Source organism: Petaurus breviceps, unplaced genomic scaffold, assembly GCF_028583685.1.
Source record: "Petaurus breviceps papuanus isolate PSGF00001 unplaced genomic scaffold, PetGlider_PUasm1.0 110, whole genome shotgun sequence".
Lineage (NCBI taxonomy): Eukaryota > Metazoa > Chordata > Mammalia > Diprotodontia > Petauridae > Petaurus > Petaurus breviceps.
Genome location: NW_027185597.1, coordinates 6127374 through 6138770, shown reverse-complemented (window position 1 = coordinate 6138770; position 11397 = coordinate 6127374). Strand labels below are relative to the sequence as shown.

The 11397-nt window shown below is 37.1% G+C and overlaps 1 protein-coding gene across 2 annotated transcripts in view; it reads left to right on the top strand.

Annotated features, from left to right (window-relative positions):
* Positions 1 to 269: 269 nt before the first annotated feature.
* The window catches only part of LOC138156595 (protein disulfide-isomerase A4-like), a 38683-nt gene continuing 27555 nt past the window's right edge, over positions 270 to 11397 (top strand). The window contains exon 1 of one of the 2 annotated variants that reach the window (XM_069081989.1): positions 270 to 567. In XM_069081989.1, the coding sequence (XP_068938090.1) occupies positions 486 to 567 (82 nt within the window). In that variant the 5' untranslated portion in view covers positions 270 to 485. Of the gene's footprint in view, positions 574 to 11397 lie in introns of both variants that reach the window. The other variant, XM_069081981.1, reaches the window with a different exon arrangement.

Below are 11397 nucleotides of genomic sequence, written 5' to 3'. Positions count from 1 at the left end.
TGGGATGGAGACAAGGGGAGGGGCGTGTACAAAACAGGAAAAGGAGTTGGGCCCGAGGGGCGGGGAGAGGAAGGAAGGAAACCCCGAAGGCGACTCTTTAAAGCGGTGGCGCAAGTGCTGATCTAGCGGATTCGTGGAGTTGCGGGGTTGGCTCCTACGAGTGGCTGAACTGAAGGGAGGGGAAAAGGTGGGCGTGGACCTTTTAAAAGGACTTCACCACGCGCCGTTTCAACGGACGCTCGGCTGGGATTGGCTGAGCTGCCGGAGCTTCCTTCCCCTGCTGGCCAATCCCCGAGGAGAACTTCCTAGAGGCTTTTTCTCTTTCTCCTCCACGCTTTTATCACTCCAGTAGGGCAGGGGAGAGGCGGAGGCGCGCCTGAGCGCTGGGAGCTAGAGCCAGAAGCTGCAGAGCCAGAAAGAGAGCGAGAAGGAGGAGCAGTCAGGAGAAGTGACCGCATCTGGGCCGGTTGGCAGCAGCTTCCCCAATGAGGCTCCGCAAACCCTGCCTGCTGGTCCTCCTCTTGGGACTGGCCCAGCTGTTGGTGCTGGCGAGCGCCCATGAAGCGGGTGAGGGTGAGTTTGCGGCGGGGACCCGAGGCCTGCCAGCCCTGTTGCGTGGGACGGGGCCTCGTCCAAGGGGGTGGGTTGGAACCCAGGTGAGCGACGGTTCCTTGGAGTCAATTCCGAGCTGCGCCCAGCTTGGTATTGAGGGGAAGGGAGATGTTTGTCGGGAGCTACAGCCTCCCTTCTTTCCCAACCGTGGCCTCTGACCCCACCTTTCTACCTCTGTGGATCTTGGGGCCGACCAGGGAAGGAGGAGGCACCCTAAGACTTTCAGGCGTTTTAACTGTGGAAGATGGAGTAACTAACTGATCCCTTAAGAGGCTGGGAAGAAAGATTCGGACATTTTCCTTCTCTCCGGAGCTGCTGCGCCCCCCCACCCCTTTTGCTGCAGGCACAAGGGACATTAAACTTGGAAGAAATTCCCATCCCTTGTTCTTCTTGCCTGCTCTGTCCCAGTCCGTGCCCCTGCTGGAGTCCCAAATTCCTTCGTTCCCCGAGAAGCTGACAAGATTTCTTTTGCAGAGAGAGGGAGGGGATCGCTGTGTTAAAAAGCCAGGGTGTTTTAAAGAGCATCAGCGAGGGAAAGCGGGACAAGCGAAGCAGGAATTGCTAACTCGAGAAAGGTTAACGGGAAAGAAATGAGAATTATTTTTTATCTTGTAATTGTGTTAGAGGTGCGAATGGTTAACCCGCGGCTCTTAGTTTAAAGTGAGAATTGGAGAGACTAGTTTGTTTGGTTTTTTTTTTTTGGAAGGAAGGTAATTAGAGATCTATTAGTTGCATAAGACAGACATGTGAAAGTACTTTTTCTAATAGAAGCATTGTATAAATGTAAGAACACAAGTATTGCTTTTCATAATAATTGTTAGGTAAAATCAAAATCTTTTATCAGCACTCTGAGAAACCTTTTCAATCTAAAACTCCCCAGTGGAAGTTGCTGCAGTGCAAATAAAAATCCAAGCATTCTACTCACTATTATAGCTGTATAGTGGAATTGTGTACTTCACTCTCTTTCAGACATAGAGCTATCTTGATCACAGACTCAAGGTAGTCTTTGTCTAGATTGAAAATGATCTCAAAATGGACTTTTTAAGCGTTGAATTACATGATACTTTTTTAAGCTTAAGAGATGGGTATCATCTTTGTGAGATTTTAAGTTGCATTTTTAGGAAAGTTAGCTTAGCCCTATATGGACCATCTCATAGTCCCTATGGGCCTGGTGGCTAGTGGGGTAAGCAAATAATGCAGATGGTCTGAGTATGTCTGACTACCCTATCGAGATAGTTTAATTTACTTTTTTACATTTGACAAATTAAGTGTCCAAACGCCAGAAACAATTCTCTGCCTTTGCAGAAATTAGGGTCATACAACATACAGGGTCTCTATGAAAGAGGTAACTCAGATTAGTCTACTTTCACTTAATCCTTATGATCTAAATTTTAGTAGAGGAAATTAATAGAGTTAACTTTTGGGTGGTTCTCAGGTTCACTCTAGACTAGAGCAGCAAAGGTTCATCTTAAACTTAGTGTAGTGGACTCCTATGATTTCTTGGTGACAGGTGAAGCCTGTGGACCCTAACTCAGAATAAGTTTTATAAGTACATACCATAAAATAAGAAAGCCAGTTGTATTGAAAGTTATTCGAAAATTTTTTTCAAGTTCACAGACCCCAGGGTAAGAATACCTGCTCAGTGTTAACTTAGTCTCTTACTACTTATCTTGAACCACCCCATTTCAGAAAGTAGTTTTTCAAACTCCAGTTTCAGGGAATTTTTTTTAAATGCTTTCTTTTTCCTAGATCTCCTTTCCACCAACCAGGTTAGAGTAAAGTGTTTATTTTCCCTTTAAACTTTATTTTTAAACATCTGATGTATCTTGAGGTCCAGATATCTAAATGCCCCAAATATAATCACCAGATTTCTGCTTTATACTGTGTTCAAAGTTACATATTAGGGGTGGCTAGGTGGTGCAGTGACTAGAGCGCTGGCCTCAGAGTCAGGAGGACCTGAGTTTGGATCTGGTTTCAGACACTACACAAAACATGACTTTGGGCAAGTTACTTAACCCTAATCGCCTCCAAAAAGCAAAAAGAAAAGTTACATATTAAATGTCTTAGATTAGAAGATAACTATCACTGGGGACTTTTTTTTTATTCTGCTAGACAAATAGTAAAGGGGAAAAAACCCAAGACCTTGTTAAAGTTGGACAAATACTGTTTTATTTGATATTTAATTTATTCTTAAAAATGCATAGGTCTTGAAAGTGCCAAGAGAACATTAAGTACTTTTTTTTCTTGAAGTGGTACCTTTAGCAGCCAAAAAATTGATGTCTAAGCAAACATTTTTTAGGCACCTACTATTTATCTGAAAGGAGCTAGCTAGGCACAGAGGATACAGAAGGAAAAACATAACACTCCTCCCTGATCTTAAAATAGGTGATATTCTACATGAAACTGAACTTTTCGTAGTTATGAGTAATACCTGATTTGCATTTGGCCTAAGAATGAACTAGAGAGGCGCAGTGAATAGAGCATGGGCCTTGGAATCAAGGAGGACCTGAGTTCAAATGAGGCCTCAGACACTTAATACTTACGTGTGAGCTTGGGCAAGTCATTTAACCCCAATTGCCCTCCAAAAAAAAAAAAGCAAAAAGAATGAACTAGAGAATATTCAGCTTTATCCAAGCCAACAGTTTCTTTTATGTGTTTGAATTTAAATTTTCAGGCATTTCTGTAAGGAAAGACAACATTGCATTCATCTCACAAATGGAAGTATAATCTGGGAAATAGATTGAAATAATTTGGAATCATTTTTGAGAATTGATTTTAGAATGATTATCTACTCCAAAAAGACCCCTAAATCTGTTTCTTCACTTGTCACACAGGGCTAATACAACACCTGTTTTATGGTTGTTGTGAAAAAAGTGCTTTTTAAAGCTGACAGGTCTGTAAATCTGAATATATTAATTAATCCTAAACAGATTTACATTCTAAAAAGACCTACTATGGTTCGTTGGGTTTATAGATGAGGGATCAAAGTTGAGAGAAAGAATAATGTTTCACTGGGAAAACAGTGTAGAACTCAACAAGTTGCTTCTTGATTGTGGTATAGCCTCTGTTAAAGTATAGGAATTGGTTTTCTGATCTTAGGGAATTTACTGTCTCTTTAGGGAGTGTTGCTTACCTCTGTTTACACAAGCTGCCTGTTCCCTATCTCTGCGCCCTTCTTGCAGGAACACCCCCTGGAAACTTTTATGCTTAAAATTTTCTGGAATATAAACTTCTAGTTTTCAATATGATTGGTATTCTCTCTACCTCTGACCTCAGGGGTTAGAAACTAAAAAGAGTCATCTTACCAGGACTTTTCCCCATCCTGGAGTTGATCTGACTGTGGAACTGCCAGCTGCCCTGAGCCCTCATGGAGCTAATTGTTCCCCCAAAGCATGGATTCAAGCCCATCCTGCTGTTGTCTGAAGACCATTTTGCCATTGGATCCTTGACAGTATCCTTGTTTGTAGCCCTTCCCAGTCCTGTTTTGGAGGTCTTCTTTGTTAGAAGGCACCATTGTCAACCATTGTGAGGGAGTTGATAAGCAGCCCTTAATTCAGAGGTGTAAGTTCTGGCTCCAGGTAAGCACTTTTTTGGGGATCTTCCTTTAAATACAAAAATAAAAAGCCAATTCCTTTTTAACTTTTATTGGTTTAACTAATTCTTCTGTGAAGCTCTTTTAGACCCAGCATGGTATCGTGATGTGAAATTAAGACATGCTTGTGAATCTGCTGTTCAAAGTTTAAGTGTTCTGTGGAAAGGGTACACAAGCAATATATTTTGTATCATTATTAGCAAACTGTGGTTTAGATGGTAGGTGCTATATTCCAGTGGAAGAACAGCCACCAAGAACTGGAGTAATGAGAGAAGGAAGAAAAGAATTAGGACTTGAGCTGTGTTCTAAAGAATTGGTCTGACTTAGGAAAGAACATATTCCAGGTTGTGAGTTGTCTTTTTGGAAGATAGAATGGACTTTGGTATGTTTGGAAGGAAAAGAATAAATAAATATAGACATACATATGTACACCGATACATACATACGATATGGTTTGTATTAGCTTAGTAATAATGATAGCTAGCATTAATATAATACCTACTATATGCCAATTACTATGCTACGCACTTCACAAATGTTATCCTCATTTGATTCTCATAACCTTGTGAGGTAGATGCTATTATTATTTCCATTTTACAGAAGAGGAAACTGAGGCAAACAAATTAAGTTACTTCCCAACTGTGTGAGTCTAGATTTGAGCTTGGGTTTTCCTGACTTTAGGTTTGCCTCTGCCCACTGCTCCACTTCTCACTCCCCCCAAGGGAGAAGGAATATCTCCCTTTAAGGCTATAGGAAAGAAGGAAAACAAAGAAAGAGGTAAAGGAAGTCAATAATACCCATTTATAAAGTGCTTTAATGTTTACAAAACTTTCTTCTCATAACAACCTATGAAGTAAGTATTGCAAGTATTATCTCTCTTTTACAATGAAGAAATTAAAGATAAGACTTGGTTACACAAGCAGTAGTACTGGCACCAAGTTTTAAACCCAGATCTCCTAACTCCAAGTCGTAGTGTTCAAGTTTCTTAAGGGCAGGACTGTCTTTTCGCCCTTTTTATATCCCCAGTATGTATCATAGTGCTTGGCATATGAGTGGGTGCTTAGTAAATGTTATTGATTGCTACCAGACATTCTCCAAAACCTTTTATCAGAGTAGGTTGTGAGATTATCTGTCAGGAGTGGGGAAGTTGGGCTTGGTAACCTGAACATAGATAGAACTTAGAAAAAGTTGCTTACTGGGGAAATAACAAAGAGGGCTGTATTTTGTTTGTTTTTTAATTAATCAGCAGTAGGAAGGAATACATCATACTGAAAAACACAAGCCAGTCTATACCATTGTGGGTCTTTCTCCAATGATGTTCTGTGGTTTGGAAGCAGGAGGGAAGAAAGCAGAGAGGAAGAGTGATTCAGGAACTTCAGCAATCTGTGAGCATGTTATTCAGGTCGTTGATTGGGAAAGTAGGCACTAATGATGAAAAATGCTTTCTACCTCCAGAGAAAGTACTGATGGAGTTAGACTGCAGATTGAAGCACACTTTTTTCACATTATTATTTTTTGGACTGTTTTCTTTCATGATATGACTAATAAGGAAAGAAAGATGTCTTATATGATTCTGCCTATGTCAAATTGCTTGCTGTCTGGGGGCAGGAGGAAGAGAGAGGGAAGGAGAGAATTTGGCGCTCAAAATTTAAAAAAAAGAATGTTAAGGTTATCTTTATATATAATTGGAAAAAATATTATTAAAAAAAACCCAACAAGATCTATTTTGTAAAGGAGGGATTAAGAGATGGGAGGCCCTAGCTCCAAAGGTAAATAACAGATTCAGTAAGTGTGGAAGAACTAATGGATAAGGAGAGATAGGGTGTTGTTTTAATATGCATTTCTCTAATCAATAATGATTTAGAGTATTGTTTCATATGACTGTAGATAGCTTTGATTTCTTCATCTGAAGACTTCCTGTTCATATCCTTTGACCATTATCAGTTGGGAAATGACTTGTAAGTCTTAGAAACTTGGCTCTATTCTCTCTATATTTGAGAAATGAGACCTTTATCAGAAACAGTGTTAAAAAATTATTTCCCATCTTTCTGCTTTTCTTCTAATCTTGGTTGCATTGGTTTTGTTTGTGCGAAAACCTTTTAATTTAATGTAATCAAAATTAACCATTTTGCATTTCATGATGTTCACTATCTCTTGTTTGGTCATAAATTCTTCTCTTCTCCATAGATCTAATAGGTAAACTATTCCTTGTTCTCCTAATTTGCTTATGGTATCATCCTTTATGTCTAAATCAGGTACCCATTTTGACCTTATCTTGGTATATGCTGATGTACGATCTGTGCTTAGTTTCTTCCATACTAGTTTCCAGTTTTCCCAGCAGTTTTTGTAAAATAATGAGTTTTTATCCCAGAAGCTTGAATCTTTGGATTTGTCAAACAGATTACTATATTCATGTACTCCTGTGTCTTGTTTACCTAATCTGTTCCACTGATCCACCTCTCTATTTCTTAGCCAGTACCAAATAGTTTTTGATGATTGCTGCTTTATAATATAGTTTTAGGTCTGGTACATCCAGGTTTACCTTCCTTTGCATTTAAAAAAAATTAATTCCTTTGATATTCTTGACCTTTTGTTCTTCGAGATAAATTTTCTTATTTTTCTAACTCTGTAAAATAAATTTTTGGTAGTTTGGTATGGCATTGAATAAGTAAATTAATTTAGGTAGAATTGTCATTTTTATTAAGTTAACTTGGCATACCCATGAGCAGTTGATATTTTTCCAGTTGTTTAGATTTGACTTCACACATATAGTGAAATGTTTGGTAATTGTGTTTATGTATTTCCTGGATTTGTCTTGGAAAGTAGACTTCCAAATATTTTATATTGTCTACAGTTATTTTAGATGGAATTTTCCTATTTCTTTCTGTTGGGCTTTGTTGGTTTGTTAGAATTGCTGATTATTTATATGAGTTTATTTTATGTTAATTATTTTAAAGTAGTTTTGTTAGTTGATGCTCTAGGATTCTCTATCATTTCATTTGCAAAGAGGTAGTTTTGTTTCCCCACTGCCTAGTCTAATTCTGTCAATTTCCTTTTTTTTTTTTTTTTAAGCAATCAGGGTTAAGTAACTTGCTCAAGGTTACACGGCCAGGTGTTTCTGGGTGGGTGCTAAGTGTCTGAGCCCGGGATTCGATCTCCAGGTCTTCTCAACATTGGAGCCGCTGCTCTTATTAGCTGTGCTACCTGGCCGCCCTAAAGCTAACATTTTTAGAACAGTATTGAATAATGGTGATAATGGGCATTTGTTTCACGCTGATCTTATTGGAAATGCTTTTATCTTATGCCCATTACAGATAATGCATACAGATGGTTTTAGATAGATACTACTTATAATTTTAAAGAAAGTTCCATTTATTCTTAGTCTCTCTAGTGTTCTTAATAGGAATGGATATGTATTTTGTTAAAAGCTTTTTCTGCATCTGTTGAGATAATCATAATTTCTGTTGGTTTTGTTATTAATATGATGAATTATGCTAATAGTTTCCTAATATTAAGCCAACCCTGCATTCCTGGTATAAATCCCACCTGGTCATAGTTTATTATCTTGGTGATAAATTGCTGTAATCTTACACTAATATTTTGCTTAAAATTTTTGCATCAGTATTAATTAGAGAAATTGGGCTATAATTTTCTTTTTCTGTTTTGGCTCTTTCTGATTTAGGTATCAGTACCATATTTGTGACATAAAAGGAATTTGGTAGGACTCCTTCATAGTTTATGGAGTATTACAATTAATTGTTCTTTAAATATTTGGTAGAATTCACTTTTTAATCCATCTGACCCTGGAGAGTTTTTCTTAGGGTGTTCATTGATGGCTTGTTTAGTTCCTCTTTTTTTTTTTTTAATAGGGTCATTTAAGTATTTTATCTCCTCTTCTTCTAATTTGGGCAGTTTATATTTTTGTAAATATTTATTTTGCTTAGATTGTCAAATTAATTGGCATACTGTTGGGCAAAATAGCTCCTAATTATTGCTTTAATTTCCTCTTCATTTGTGGTGACTTTACCCTTATTTACCCTTAATTTTATACTGGTAATTTGGTTTTCTTCTTTTTTTTAAATCAAATTAACCAAAGGTTTATTTTATTTTTTCATAAAACCAGCTCTTAGTTTTATTTATTAGTTCAATAGTTTTCTTACTTTAAATTTTATTAATCTCTCCTTTGATTTTCAGAATTTCTAATTTGGTGTTTAATTGGGGATTTTTAATATGTTCTTTTTCTATCTTTTTCAATTACATGCCCAGTTCATTGATTTGTTTTTCTCTGTTTAATTAATGTAAGCATTTAGACATATAAAATTTCCCCTAAGTACCATTTTGGCTACATGTCATAAATTTTGGTATATTGTCTCATTATTGTCATTCTCTTTGATGAAATTAATTGTTTCAATGATTTGTTGTTTTGACCCACTCATTTTTTAGGATTAGATTGTATAGTTTCCAATTAATTTTTAGTCCATGTTTCCATCGCCCTTTATTACATATAACTTTTATTGCATCATCTGAAAAAGATGCGTTTAATATTTCTGCTTTTCTCTTTGCCATCTTGGCTCCACCCCTTCTCTTTTTTTTCCCCACTTCTCAGATGGACCCCAAATTAAATTTTTCCCCACTTAACAAGTCCTTATTTTCTCTCTCACTTCATCCTCCCTCAAAAAAGGAAAAAAGACAAAATCCTAGTAACAAATTTCCATATTCTTAATTCAAAAATCCATGTGTCATTCTGCATCTTGTATCCATTGCCTTTCATTTGGGGAGGTGAAGCAACATACTTCATTGGTAAGATGGAACCTTGTTCAGTCATTGTGTTGATTGGAATTCAGAATTTAGTGTCTTTTAAAGTTCACATCTTTCTTAATTCTTTTCCAAAGTCTTTGAGAATTTTTGTAGTGTTGGATATATTGTGATTCTGCTTACTTCACTCAGTATCCATTGATATAGATTTTCCCAGATTTCCCTGAAATAATCTCTTTCATCTTTTCTAATGGCATGATGATATTGCATTACATTTATGTCCCATTATTTGTTCATCCACACCCTATATTTTATGGGCAGTACTTTAGTTTCCAATTCTTTGGCACTACAAAAAGAGCTGCTTATAAATATTTTTGTACATATATGGGTGCTTTTCTCTCTTTGACTTCTTCTAATGAGTGGGATCATTGACTCCAAAGGTCACCCAGTTTAGTGACTTTTTATGGACCTAGTTCTAAATTGCATTCCAGAGCGGGTAATTGTTAGAATAGTTAAGTCCATCAGTGCATCCATGTGTCTGTTTTCCTGAAGTCCCTTCAGCATTTGTCATTTTCTTTTTTTGTCAGCTTTGTCAGTCTGTTGGTTGTGAAGTAGAAACTCAAGAGTTGCTTTAATTTGTGTTTCTTTCATTATTAGGGATTTGGAGTATTTTTAATATAGCTTTTCATAACTTGGATCTCTTCCTTTTGAAAATCATCCGATCATATCCTTTGACCATTTATCAGTTGGAGAATGGTTCTTATTCTTATAAATCTGAATTAATTCTTTATATGTAGGAAATAAAATCTTTTAATAGAGAAACTTGCTGCAAAGATTCCCTCCCCTCAATTGTTTCCCTTCTCGTTTTAGCTGCATTCGTTTTTGGTGTGAATTCATTCTTAAATGAATAATTGTAGCAGACATTTATATAGTGCTTTAAGGTTTTCAAGGAGCTTTTTACACATATTATCTCATTTGATCCTCACTACAACCCTGGGGGTTAGGTACTGTTATTCCCATTTCACAGATGAGGAAACTGAAGTAGAAAGAAGTAATAAGACATTCAAGATCTTACAGCTAATACATATTTGAATTCAGTTCTTCCCAACTCCAAGTTCAATACTGTATTATTCATTGTGCCACCTAGCTGCCCAATTCTCAGGATATTAGAGATCATATAATTTAATCCTCATGGGTGAGGAAACTAGAATTATGTTAATAGATGTATTAGAAGGGCTCCTCTGATTGGCAAATGACTACTTTTTTTCTTTTTGGAATTCATTATTTCAACAGAAACAAAAAATAATCCATTTCTATGGTTTTTAAATTTTATTTTAAAATTTTTTTAATTTTTAGTTTCAAATTCTCTTCCTTCCCCCATTGAAAAGGCAAAAAAAAAAAATGCTACCCATTATTATAGTTTTTCTTTTCAATGTTCTCATTTGTTTCTCACTACAAAATCATAAAAATCTACAGCATTTCTATATTGATCAGCAAGTATTAATTGCCTATACTCAGCACTGTGCTAAGTGGGGGGAGGGAGATACTAAGTGCACACAGAAAAACTTCTTACTTTGGAGGAGTTTCCATTCTAATATGGGAGATGAGTACATATATACACACATATAGTATAGTATTATAAAATGCATAAACACAGATAACTAGAAAGTAATTTGGGCAGGAGGGCACCAGCAGTCAGAAGGATCTAGGAAGGGCTTTCTACGTAAGATTGGTGCCTGAAATGAGGGACCCTAGGCCTCAAAGAGATAAACAAGAGAATGTGACCCAGGAATGTGGGGCAGCTGGTACAGAGGAACAGAGGCAGGAAATAGACTGCCCTGTGTAGTGAATAGAAATAAATCCATTTTGACTGGAAAGATAAGTTTGGGCTAGGCTGTGTAGGGCTTTAAAAAATAAAGAGAAGTTTTTGTTGTATCCTAGAAGTGTTTGGAGCCTGGTAGAGTTTGAATAGACTAATGACATGATTTGATCATTGCTTAAAGAACATTTCTTTGGTAGCAAGCATGTAGGCTGGACTGGAGCAAGAAAAGACTTGAGGCAGGGAGATCTTACCTATCAGGATCCTTGTAATTTTCTAAGCAAGAGGTATGAACTAAGGTTGTAGTTGTGTGAGTGGAGGGATGTTGTGTGAAGGTTGAAGTGTCAGTGACTGTAATTGGCTATGTGGGGTGAGATAGAGGAGGGAGTCCAGAATGATTCTAAAGTTGGAATAACAAAATCAAGGACTCTGTAATAGCAAGAGTAACTTGTAAAATGCATGAAATATCTGGAAGTCAGCCTACCAAAGCACTCATAATAACCTGCATGGATGCAGTTGGATGCAGTTACAAAGCCTTCTTTAAGGAAATAAAGAGCAACTTGAATAACTGGAGAAATATTTAGTCCTCACAGCTGGGCTCTGCTACTTAAATAAAAAC